The sequence below is a fragment of the Bison bison genome, unplaced genomic scaffold (genome assembly GCF_000754665.1).
Source record: "Bison bison bison isolate TAMUID 2011002044 unplaced genomic scaffold, Bison_UMD1.0 scf7180017864516, whole genome shotgun sequence".
NCBI classification, from domain to species: Eukaryota; Metazoa; Chordata; class Mammalia; order Artiodactyla; family Bovidae; genus Bison; species Bison bison.
This window is the reverse complement of record NW_011495069.1, coordinates 10147117-10159339: the sequence shown is the minus strand read 5'-3', so window position 1 is coordinate 10159339 and position 12223 is coordinate 10147117. Positions and strand designations below refer to the sequence as shown.

The window sequence follows — 12223 nt, the reverse complement described above, 5'->3', positions numbered from 1 at the left end:
TCAGTAGTAGTGTGGGCTTAAAGAACCCGTGCATTCAAATCGAAAGACCTAAGCTCCTTCTAGTTTCTTTCTACCACTCACTAGTTTTATGACCTTGGGCCAATCATTTATCTCACTTTTAGAATATGAGGAGATTGACTTAGGTGACCTCTTCTAATTCTAAGTTTGAATTTACAAATTTCTATTTCAGTCATTCTCGGTTTTGATACTGCACACACTCTACCAGCATCTTTTTTGTCTGCAAAAACTTACTGAGTACATGCTACATAAGGGCACTGGACTAGACTGGAGGGTTCAAAAGGAGATGTAAGATATGGTTGTGCCATAAGAGACCTACACTGTGATAGAACTTAGCCTAATGTAGGACATAGGCACACCTGACAATATAAGGGAGCTTGTGCTTATACCCATGGGCTGTGGGGAAAATGAACTATTGAGATAAGAGTAGAACTGTGGGCTGGTATGGCTAAGGAAGATTGCACGAAGACTGAGGAATATAAATTAGGCCTTTAAAGAAGGTGGACAGCAACGGGGGTGAGACTGATCCTCCACACATAAGAAACCATAAGGTTTTTCATCATCCTGCCATTGTTTGTGGTATTTTTACAATATATCATGGTGATAATAGAACTGCTCTCTGGGATGAAATAATGGGTGGTTTTGTCTTTTAACAGGAGTGTGACCAGGTGCATGTGGAAGATGTGGCTTCTGATGACAATGGCCAAGACTTGAGGTAATAAAAACAATGATATCTTAAACATCAGTATACCTGTTATGCACGAGACACTGACTAGGTTCAGAGGCAAACAAAGGTGATTAAGACATGGCCTAAAAGAGCTCACAGTCTATTAGAGAAGATAGAAACAAAGACAGCTGATGATGGCATGCGGTGAGAGAAGGTGACCGTAGAAAATGTGATGGGATATAGAGTAGAAAGTAATTCCAATGGTTGTGGGAAGCCAGTGGTGCCAACACTGGAGTGGCCTTCTCAACACAGTAGACTTTGAGTATAATCTTAGAGATTGGGGAGCATGATGGAATGAGACAAAAGCATTCCAAAGTAAAGGATATACTAGTTTCTCTTTGGCCAGATTTTCAGTCAAGAAAAGTGTGCTTCCAGATTGGTTAGTCTTAGATAGAAATAAGCATCAGGTAATTTCACCAAGGAAGTTATACGGTAGGGGTCTGGTGGTGTCAAATGACCATATGGAAGACAATCTTAAACATTAATATCACAGTGAACACTAAACCAGGGAGGTCTCAGTGGCAAAATGCTTGCTCAGTCCCCTCCTGTCTCTCTTGGCTACGGTCTTCTAGCCCAGTAGTTTTAGCTAAGAATAATCCAAAAATTTGTCTCCCTTATATCTAAAGACTTTTAGAAAAAAAAAAATTGTCACATCTTTTCATGTTAATTTATTTTATTAATGTTTATCCCTTTCCATAGGCAAAAAGTTTTTCCATGTGTCTACCCTAAAATTGTTTCCTCTGTGCATTCTCAACTCTAGAGCAGATCTGGACACATCACTTAGTAAGGACACAGACAGCCCTGAGGCGCTGAGGAGGAGGAGAGGTTTCCCTTCGGGAGCAGCATCCAGCCGTGCGTGTTGGGTCTTGCACAGCTGTGAAGGGCACCATTCTTAAGAGATTTTACTTACTTTAGGAGAAAGCTTGGTCTGAAGCAGTTTACAATCCACTCTGAGCTCTAGTGCTTTTTTGTTTCTCGTATACATATGTCTGGGCTTCCCTGGTGGCTCAGACGGTAAAGAATCTACCCACAATGTGGGAGACCCTGGTTCGATCCCTGGGTGGGGAAGATCCACTAGAGAAGGGAATGGTAGCCCACTCCGGTATTCTTGCCTGGAGAATTCCATAGACAGAGGAGCCTGGTGGGCTACAGTGCATGGGGGTCACAGAGTCAGATAAGGACTGAGCAACCAAGCACAGCACATACATATGGCTAACTAGTAATGGCCTATCTTTTTATTGGCAGCTTTTCCTTAAATATAGAATCTCACACTTAGGGAATTCTGTTTTGATTTTTGAACCAAGTTGTCCCTAATCCCATCAGTCATTTTTAATCTTGACTTAGGAAGTAGCCATCCTGCCCAGGCTTTAACTGTAACACCTGTCTATGGCTGTGTAACAGATTACTCCCAAGCCTAGTGGTTTAAAGCAATGATCATGGATCATCTCAGTGTTTCTGTAGTTTGGGAACTTGAAAGTAACTTAGCTGGGTAGTTCTGAATCAGGGTCTTTGAGGTTAAAATCAAGATAGCTGGAGTTAAAATCATCTGAAGGTTTGAGTGGAGCCAAGGACCTGCTTCCAACCTGTTGTGTGTGGCTGCTAGCAGGAGGCCTCAGGCCTCACTGTGCCCCTTCACGGAGCAGCTTGAGTGTTCTCATGTGACATCTGACACTTAGAGCAAGCCCTGTAAGAGAAGTCTGGTCTCTAAAGCCTGACACCATCAGTTCCACCACATTCTATTTACATTCATATACAGTCTGTACCCGAAGGGAATGGAGTTAGGAGAGGAGTAGTGGCCCATGAACTTAACGAGTCGACAGATCCCTGAAGGAGAACATTCCCATTTTCTTACTGTTGCTAGAACTTGGGGTTCATTCCTCCCATTAATTTTTCACATTTCTCCTTTTTACATAGTTGCAATCATATTGTGGGTGTGTACAAAAAATTTTATATTCTGAAGGCTTTTTTTCACTGTAAGATGTCATCTATCATTAGTGAAAGGATGGTCTATCTGGAGCCAGCCTCTAGGGGATGCTGACGCTCAAATTGTTCCTGCCCCTCTTGCTCTCCCTCTCCATCCTTTCTCTGATAGAAGTAACAGGGGTGAGATGGTGGACCGATGGAAGATAGCCTCTGACATACAGAGATTAAGGAAGAAGAGTCTCACGGCTTTGATGTCAGATGCCTGTGGATTAGGACAGAGAATCTCAGGTGGCCTTCAGCTGAAAACTCTGTGCGGTATAGATTTTCATTTTCATCATCCTCTCTCTCTGCAGCAACTACAGTTTCTCGACAGATGGTTTCAGCGGCTCGGGAGGCAGTGGCAGCCATGGTTCGTCTGTGGGCGTCCAGGGAGGTGTGGACTGGATGAGGAAATTGGCTTTCCGTTACCGAAAAGTGAGAGAAATCTATGATAAGCATAAAAGCAACGTGGGTGGTAAGTGTGGCATATAACCAGCTAATTTTCTCTTTTGTTCTGATTTCCTGTTTTCCTTTCTAGGGTTTACCTTAGAGCTCCTGGATTATGAATTTGTGACACAGGGACATTTTAACTCTGTATTTTAAAAATGGGGTTTGATTGAAACCCTGTGGGGAGGAAGCTCTGCATTCCTCATGGACTCTTCTTAGCATAACTTCACCAAGTTCTCTTGTTCTTTTTAGACAGCTTTCCTTTTTAAAGGAAATGTGTTCCATAGATCATGTTTAATGGCATGTGTTTTTTCTGGATTCACAATTACTGTCAGTAATATTTAAGAGGTTGCCATATTTTTGGACAGATTTATCTAGCCATCAGGACAAGTCAGGTAGAATTAGCGACCAGGTTTATAGTGGATGGAAAACTAGGTCCAGCTTGATAGGTTGGCAGTATCCATCCATGCATTGTGATTTGAAGGACCTTGGACTTCCTTTCTGCCCAGATATGTCTCACATATCAGGTACCATTGTGCCTAAAATTCATATATTTGGAATTAATTAGCCATAGATTGTTTGAATGAGAAGAGACATTAGTAGAGAACTAATCTAAATCCTTCATTTTGCATTTGAGAAAACTGATGGTCCATGATGAGGATCACAAAGGCCGGTCACGTAGCAACTTAGTGGCCATACCACGACTGGACTCTCGGTCCAGTGCACTTTACGTTCATACAGACCCCTCTTCAGTGACATGCCCTTGTGAGAAAATATTGAAAACTGAACCATCACCCTCAAACACCTACATCCACACAGAACGTTGCGTGGTGTTTCAGGGATTCCCTGGACTGCCTAGAAATATATGACCCTGGGTCAAGAGAGGCCCCGGTACTTTTTATTTTGGCAATCAGGTCATTTTGTTTTTTCTCTCTCACAGATATTAGCCTTTCTTTTATTAGTTTTCATATACAGCCTCTGTGTCTGGTCCATTTTCTGCCCAGTGAGTGTCTCGACCTGGTTTCCTGAAGTGCTTTATAACCCTCTGTGAGAATCCTTGGAGCCTACCCTGGGAAACATATTAAAAGTAATATCCACCTGTATTTTTTTAAGTGAATTAACAAAAGTGCTACATCATAGTAGTTAAACCTGTGACATAGGCTTGCTTGTGTATGTCATACATGACGTATATTTGTTTGGTTTTTGTTTTATCAGAAATATTGAGAGTCATCAAATTGCAGGCTTACATTGTGAAACCATCTGTCTGAAAATAAATTATAAACAGTTATACTAGATTTCTGTTTTTATGGCGTACTGGTAGTAGAATTTCTTTTTACCTTCACCGTAGAAAAATTAGAGCCAGATTTATTATTTGAATATACTAACTCAAGCATCTGATAACATGTTCCAATCAGATGAACTCTTTTTTGTTTTGTGTTTAGTTATCTGATCTTAAAGCAGTGCTTCAGTCTCTCATCAGCTGAAGTTGTTTCAGAAGTAAGTACAGTACAGATGATCAGAATTTGGTGATTCAACCTGGAATCTCAGGTTGATGTGTTCTGAAGAAGGTGAAAGCACCATCATCGCCTTGGGAGCAGTGTATGTCAGTGGGAAGATTTCTGAGACCAAAAGACATCAGTTGCTCTGTTGTTTTCTTTAGAAAGAGACTGAAAATGCCGTGGGCTTTTCCATCTGTAATTGTTCCCCCTTTTTTTGCTTCTTGATGTCACGTCTGTACCAGTGCTACTCAAAGTATGGTCCACCAGTCTGCAGATGATGTTACTGGTTGGTTAATGAAAGAATGAGCTTGAGCCAGATCCTAATCACAGTGTTTCTCTCAGCTGATTTTGTTGTGGTTATGCCACACCAAGCGAAAGACTCTGGTGGAAAGAGTCAAAAAGGCATGTTGAGTAGACTACTCCAGGGCCTTATCAAGGAGAGAGAGGTGTTAGCTCAGTAGCTACTTCAGTAACACACTATTTCCAAATTAAATGTAGAAGTTGCTTTCTCAATGCCAGCATGGATCTTGTCAAATGATGACTGTGTCTTCTTTTATTCCCAAAGGGCTCCTCAGTCCCCAGAGAAAGGAAGCACTGCAGAGACTAAGAGCAGAAATTGAAGTTTTAACAGATTCCTGGTTAGGAACTGCCTTGAAGTCTTTACTTCTCATCCAGTCCAGGTATGGAAATGCTTTTTCTAGGTCTTATCCTCTCAGAGAGATTCTTTCTCCCACCCTGGTCCAGGATAAGGCCATTCCCGAAAACAGGCTGTGGGGAAGGGTGAGAGGAGTTCAGTGATGCAGGCAAGGATTCACAGATGGGAGGCAAGGCCATTTTACTCTATCAGCATGCCTTAGAGTTTTGAACATCTTTTTCTTTTCTCTTACTTTTTGCTCACAAAATTATACTCAGTAACCCAGAGTGTCCAGCACTGGAGGTGGATGCGCCTGATAACATCGAAGAGTACATGGAGGAGACTTTACAAATACCCTGAATACAGGAAGCTCCAAAGAAATGTAGTGCAGCCTACTCAGGAAGGCAGGATTCAAAAGAAAAAGGGTACATTAAGCAGATAAGGAGATTTGAGCTCAAAGCTTAGAATGGGAAATAAAAACATAGCCTTATTCGTCCCTCCTCCAAAGCAAGAATTCCAGACGAACAGCCTAGTAGAGTAAACAGAAACTGACACCCACGGGTGGATATGTGTGAAGGGAAAAGACTTGTGAAAAGAAGGTATATTCTGACCTGTGTGTCGCCGTTGTGTGCCGAGCAGAGAGGACTGAAGTCGCGTCTCCTTTAAGGGCTGAGCTGCACTGAGATGAAGTGCCACTGCTGCTGAAAGCCTTGCCGTGTTTTCTGTGGTGTGGTGTCAGTGCCGTGGGCTCGTGGAGTCTGCCAGCAGTGCAGTGAGCTAGAATGCAAATGAGGGGAGAGCAGGGGGCTGTTCTGTGTCCACCACAGAATCTCTGCCTTTTAATTTGGAAGATGAGTAAACCTGAGCTGGAGCAGGAGCTGAGCGTTGGCGCTGAGCAAATGCCATACCAGGAGCTTTGAGGTTCATTTTGCACAAGTAGATCCTACAAAGAAGACTCATTTGAGTTCTTGTTCCCAGGTTGGTTTGATTTCACTTTTTTATTGTCTTTTTCTCCCTTACAGAAAGAATTGTGTAAATGTTCTGATCACTACAACCCAACTGGTTCCAGCTCTGGCCAAGGTTCTCCTATATGGGCTAGGAGAAATATTTCCTATTGAAAACATCTACAGTGCTACCAAAATTGGTACGGTGTCAATTCTGTTTCTTGTGACTGGCCTTACAGTAATACTTGCTACTTAGGATGCTCTTATTATTTACCAGTCCTGCTGTTAGACACTTTACATATGGGTATATCTATAATCCTCTGCTTTCTTCTGACATTACTGATGAGGCAGTTCAGGTTGACTCAGGACTTCACAGCTTCACAGAATTCAAATCCAAGTCTATCAGACTTAAAATGTATTGTGCTCTTTTCTTTTCCATTTGAAAGAACATAATACCTAGTTTAGAAATCTACCTGTGCCTCATTTCAGATTTATCTTTCGAGTGCTGCAGTATAGTATAATCAAAAAAACACCAGATTAAAAATCAAGGACTAAGCTATGTACTTTAAAATGATTAAATCCCTCACACCTGTTAGGACAGTTGCTATCAAAAAAACAAACAGAAAATAATGTGGCAAGAATGTGGAAAATTTGGAACCCGTGTGCACTTGTGGTGGGAGTGTAAAATGGTGCAACTGCTGTGGAAAACAGTCTGGCTGTTGCACAGAAATTAAAAACAGAACCGTCAGGTGACCCAGCAGTCCCACTGCTGGGTACATAGCGAAAAGACTACAAAGCAGATCCCAAAGAAATATTTGCAAGCCTGTGTTCATAGTAACAGTATTCTCAAAGGCCCCAAGGTGGAAGCAACCCCAAATGTCCATCAAATGAATGGATAAATGAAAGGTGGTATATACTTACAGTGGGATAGTAGCCAATCTCAAAAGGGAAGGAAATCCTGTCATATGGGTATGTATGAACCCTGAAGACATTATGCTAATAAGTCAATCACACAAAGATAAATACTGTATATTTCCACTTATATATAAGGTTCCTAGAGTAGTTCGATTCATAGAAACAGAAAGTAGAATGGTGGTTAACAGAAGCTTGGGGAAAGGGAAAATAGGGAGTTGTTGCTTGGTGGGTATAGAATTTTAATTTTGTAAAATGAAAAGTTCTGGAGAACTGTCACTCAACAATGTGAGTACGCTTATTATTACTGAAAAATACATTTTTAAATGGTTAGAAAAAGAAAAAAAAACTGAGGACCAGGATAGAGTCCTAATTCCCCTGCTTATTAGCTCTTCGGGAAATTACTATATCTCCTGAGCCTCAGTTTCCTCATGTAAGATGAGAAACTAACTACCAGAGAGGTTTTGAAAATCAAACCAGACTGTGTATGAGAAGGTATTTTTATCCGCTAAAAATGTATTCAGTACTAAGTATATGAAATAGTAAGTACTTGATAAGTATGTGCTGAATTGATAAAACTAATTGGCACCAGGTTTGAATAAAACCACCTTGTTCTGCTGAGAAGGCAGCGCACTCTAATCGTATGTGCTGTACAAGGCCCAGTGACAGCCGTCTCCTGCCCCTGCAGACGCTTCAGTCTGTGTCTACAGTTCCTGCTTCCCTGCCGCAGCAGAGGAGACAGCTCTAGTGTGAAGGTGAACTCTAGGTATCCGCTAGATTAAAAGATGTCAGGCATTGCCAGGGCACCAGGAATATAGCCGTGACAGAATCCTCTGTCCTCATGGGACTTACCGTCAGTCAGTGGTGCTAGAATAATTGGTTTTCTGTATGGGGGGAAAAAGCAGAATTGGATTTCTTCTTTATGCTGTTTGCAAAACTAAAATTCCAGGTGGATAAAAAATGTAACATGAAAAGCAGAATTTGCAATTTTAAAGAGAAATATAAAACTATCTGTATGACCTTGAGGTAGGGAGGGATTTCATTTAAGAGACCCAAAAAATAGTGTTAAAAAAACAAAAAAAACCAATCATTTTGGTTGCATGGAACTTTTATATACAGTGAAAGATGACATAAAGTGACAAGCCAAGTCACAGACTGAGAGAAGATATTTGTAATACATGTAGTTGTTAATTAGTAAAGAACTCCTGCAAATCAATAAGCAACATAATTTAAAAAAAAAAAAGTAGGTGTAAACCTTGGAACAGCCAGTTTGCAGAAAAGGAAACCCAAATTGTTAGTAAATGTGTATGAGAGGTTTTTTGACCTCATCGATGAAGGATCTGCAAATTAAGAAAATGCAAATTAAAATATGATAGGTTGACAAAAACTACTTTGAGGGTCTTGGACTACAGCCACATACTGAATTCTGCCCACTGCCTGTTTCTATAAAGTTTTATTGAAACAGAAGCCATGCCTGATCATTTCCATAGCTGCTTTCACAGGACAGTGCAGACTTGAATAGTTGCAACAGAGATCATATGACCTGCAAAGCCTAAAATATGCCAGCTCCTTCCCTTGAGTGATTCTCATTTGCAAAAGGAGGTACATGTAAGGACTTTTTTTTATGCAGTCTTATTCATAGTAAAAGATAATGAGAAACAGCAGGTGAACCTGTCTGTGAACAGAAAATAGACATGAAACAATGGAATACTATAAAGCACTTATAAGTAAGTGAACTAAACCTATATATATCCCTAAAGATTAGTATTAAAAAGTGTTGAACACAAAAAAACGCATTGCAAATAGTATGTACAGTATGCAAAATTTACATAAAAGTAAAAAAAAAATTCAAAATAATAACCATACACTGTTTATAGATATATAGAGAAAGGAGGACGAAGAATAGCGTCAAGTAAGTAGGCATACATCAAAAATTTCAGATTGTATGATCTCATTCTTATTCCTTTATATATATAATTCTTTTTACTTTTGGCTGTGTTGGGTCATGGTTGCTGTGTGGGCTTTGCTCTGGTTGCGGCCGGCACATCTCCTCTGTAGTTGCGGTGCTCTGGCTTCTCATTGCAGTGACTTCTCTTGATGCGGAGCACAGGCTCTAGAACACAGCCTCAATAGTTGTGGCGCGCAGGCTTCGTTGCTTTGCAGCATGTGGGATCTTCCCAAACAGGGATTGAACCCATGTCGCCTGCATTGGCAGGCAGATTCTTTACCACTGATCCACCAGGGAAACCCTCATTCTTATATTTTTTTTTTATCTAAAGCAACTCTATAGTGTTAAGGTTTGACAAAGCTGGGTTGGTGGTAGATGTACAGGCATTTGTTTTTATTGTTCTTTTTTTGTGTGTTGAATTATTTCATTTACAAGGGCTTTGATAGGGGAGATACATCTGAAACCTCCCCTCAGAGCTTGCTCCTCCTGCTGCTTTACTGCGTGTTTTGTAAGAGCTCTGATCATTCACTTAGGTTCCCACACCTGAAAGGGGGATTTCTGTGGTGCTTGATTCTGCTTCCTGGCACTCAGAGGCTCATCAAACTAATGGACGTGACTTTATTCCTTCTGACAATAAGTGTGCTTATTTGGTGATTTTCTCATTTCATCCAGAGCTCATTAGCTGAGCTCCAGTGGTACCTGGCACCATGGTAACCACAGTGAGAGGCTTGAGGCTTGCCTTCACAGAGCTGTAAGATGAGAGTGGGCAGAGGAAATGTTTGTTCAGTTCCTCTGAAATTATTTCAGAATTGCAGTTCTCTGCGTGGCCACTCTGTGATCTGGACATTAAAGAGAATTCTCAAGATCATTTCTGAAAATGTCAACAGTATTTCTAATAGAGGAAGCCCAGGAACCTAAATCTCCACAGGCCTGGGCGTCTTGCAGTTACAGCTTCTATTGCTTGACATTTGGTAAGCTTACCACTCATTGGTCTCATCCTCCCGAACAGGAAAGCTCATCTCTAGGGTTATTTTGAAAGTATAAAATGAAAATGTATTTACCAACTATGTTGGAATTATTTTTTCAAATGGCTACTACTTTACTCTGAGTTGTTAATAGCTCATTCTTAATCCTTTTAGAGGAGACATTCCTAATTGTATTTCTTCCTTGATTGTTGGAGGCCAGGACAATGAAAACATCTCAGTGTCTCTGACTTCTAAATATAAGACTTTCCCTTTGTTAGGTCTTAGGAGAAATTTCTAAAATTCTACTGATTTAGGATCCTACTAAAAGTTTTTTCTCTAAATCATAAATTTGACTGTGGCTCTAGCAGAGGTTGGATTAGGTAGTAAGGACATAATGGTTGGAGTGGGATTAGACACACAACTTTTAACACTTAATAAGAACATATATTAACTCATTATTAGTTGAATCATTTAATGCTTAAATTGGGGCTGAAGATCTGGACTAGTGTCATCCCCTGAATCATTTGTGAAATTAATGTGTATTTACTCAGCAAACATGGTTTGAATGCTTGATATCAGAGTAAGGCATGACAGTGCTGTTGTAGTGGGAGCGTTGAAAAGGACCTAAGTGCGTCTAAACCAAGCCTTGTATGCAGTGGGAGGTTGAAGCCCCTTGTATTAAGAGTGCACCAGAGTCGGGTCCAGGTTTGAGGTGCCCCCTGAGCTAGGCTTGTCACAGACTTGCGGTTGCTCAGCTGTACCACCCAGGATTTCTGAGTATGGGTGTAAGGTTCTTGTTACTTATGTTTTAGTCATCTGAGCTTTGTGTATTTCCTGTATTTGTATATTTTATTACAACAGTTTTCCAGCAGATGGCATTCAAGTGCCTTGAGGAAGAGGCACCTTTTTCTTATTCACACAGGAGCCCTGATGTTAAGTCACTTGAATCGGGAAGGACAAGAAGGTTAATGGAGCAGAATAAAAAAAGGAAGCAGAGTTAGGGCCTTACTTAACTGAAGAATATGGCAGAAATAGAAATAAAGCCTAAGAGATGGTGAAGGGAGAGCCAAGAGAAATAATTTTATTTACTGGTGCAAATAGTGTCTTTGCCATAAGCAGTGTCATGTGTGTGTTTAGATGTTGGTTCCAGGTGAGATTTGAGCTCGGATACATTACTGTGTTTCCAAGAACTGTCTGCAGTGGGTTTAAATCACCCGTTTCCCAAGGTCACTGAAAGTGATACAGGGTCTCAGTTGTAGTTACACAGTATGAGGGAGGGAATTCCAGCTGTGACAGATGTCGCTGCCGTATTCACTGCCATATTCATCTATACTCTGGCTCCTCCCCTCCTGAGAGACAGAAGGCCCATGCCTAGAACTGTTTCTCTCGGAAATGTAGGGTTGGAAGGAAATGCCTGTTTGTCCCATTACTCACCAGGAATCAGGGACTTCCTCATCTTTTTCTTTCACTAATGGTGTCCCCTCAAAAATCATCCTTTCTTCGTGGCACAGTGACCAGAGCCTAGACTTAGAGTCAGAGGCTCAGAGTCTAGCTACTGGCTTGTTTGTAATCTGGGGCAAGTTGGGTGTATTTCCATCTACTGAAATAGAGGATGGATCTCATCTCACCAGATTATCTTAAGTGGAAGAATTACTTGAAAACTGCTCTGTATGCCGTGAAGTCCAGGAGCTGTGGAAGAGGGGGGAAGTGTGCACAGCTCTCACCCTGTGTTTATAGAAACCCCCACTCTCAGATCTTCGGGACTTCACCCTCACTGCTAAAGTGAGAACCTAGAGAGCCAGTGCCTAAAAAGTCTGTGGTGTGAATGGAACTATTGCACACTCTTTGGGCAGAGGGCCTGCTGGGTCTCTAGCTGCCACCCTGATTTTGTCTAAGCACAGGCAGGTGAACCTAGCAGCATCCCTTTTCTTTGATATTGAAAAAAAGAAGGAATGTCTTAAGAGCAAATGTCTTTTTCTTATCAGGTAAGGAGAGCTGCTTCGAGAGAATTGTGTCGAGGTTTGGGAAAAAAGTCACATATGTAGTGATTGGAGATGGACGAGATGAAGAAATTGCAGCCAAACAGGTAACCATGGCAAAAAACATAGTCTATATGCGAATACGTTGAACAGTTAGGAGAATCCTAAAACTCGGAAATTATACAATC

General features: G+C 41.1%; 1 protein-coding gene across 3 annotated transcripts in view; it reads left to right on the top strand.

Annotated features, from left to right (window-relative positions):
* EYA3 (EYA transcriptional coactivator and phosphatase 3) overlaps positions 1–12223 on the top strand; it is a 94881-nt gene that overhangs the window by 73428 nt on the left and 9230 nt on the right. For all 3 annotated transcript variants that reach the window (XM_010830157.1, XM_010830155.1, XM_010830156.1), the window contains 5 exons: positions 675–733; positions 3022–3182; positions 5219–5333; positions 6310–6431; positions 12042–12142. In XM_010830157.1, the coding sequence (XP_010828459.1) occupies positions 675–733; positions 3022–3182; positions 5219–5333; positions 6310–6431; positions 12042–12142 (558 nt within the window). The remainder of the gene's footprint in view (positions 1–674; positions 734–3021; positions 3183–5218; positions 5334–6309; positions 6432–12041; positions 12143–12223) is intronic.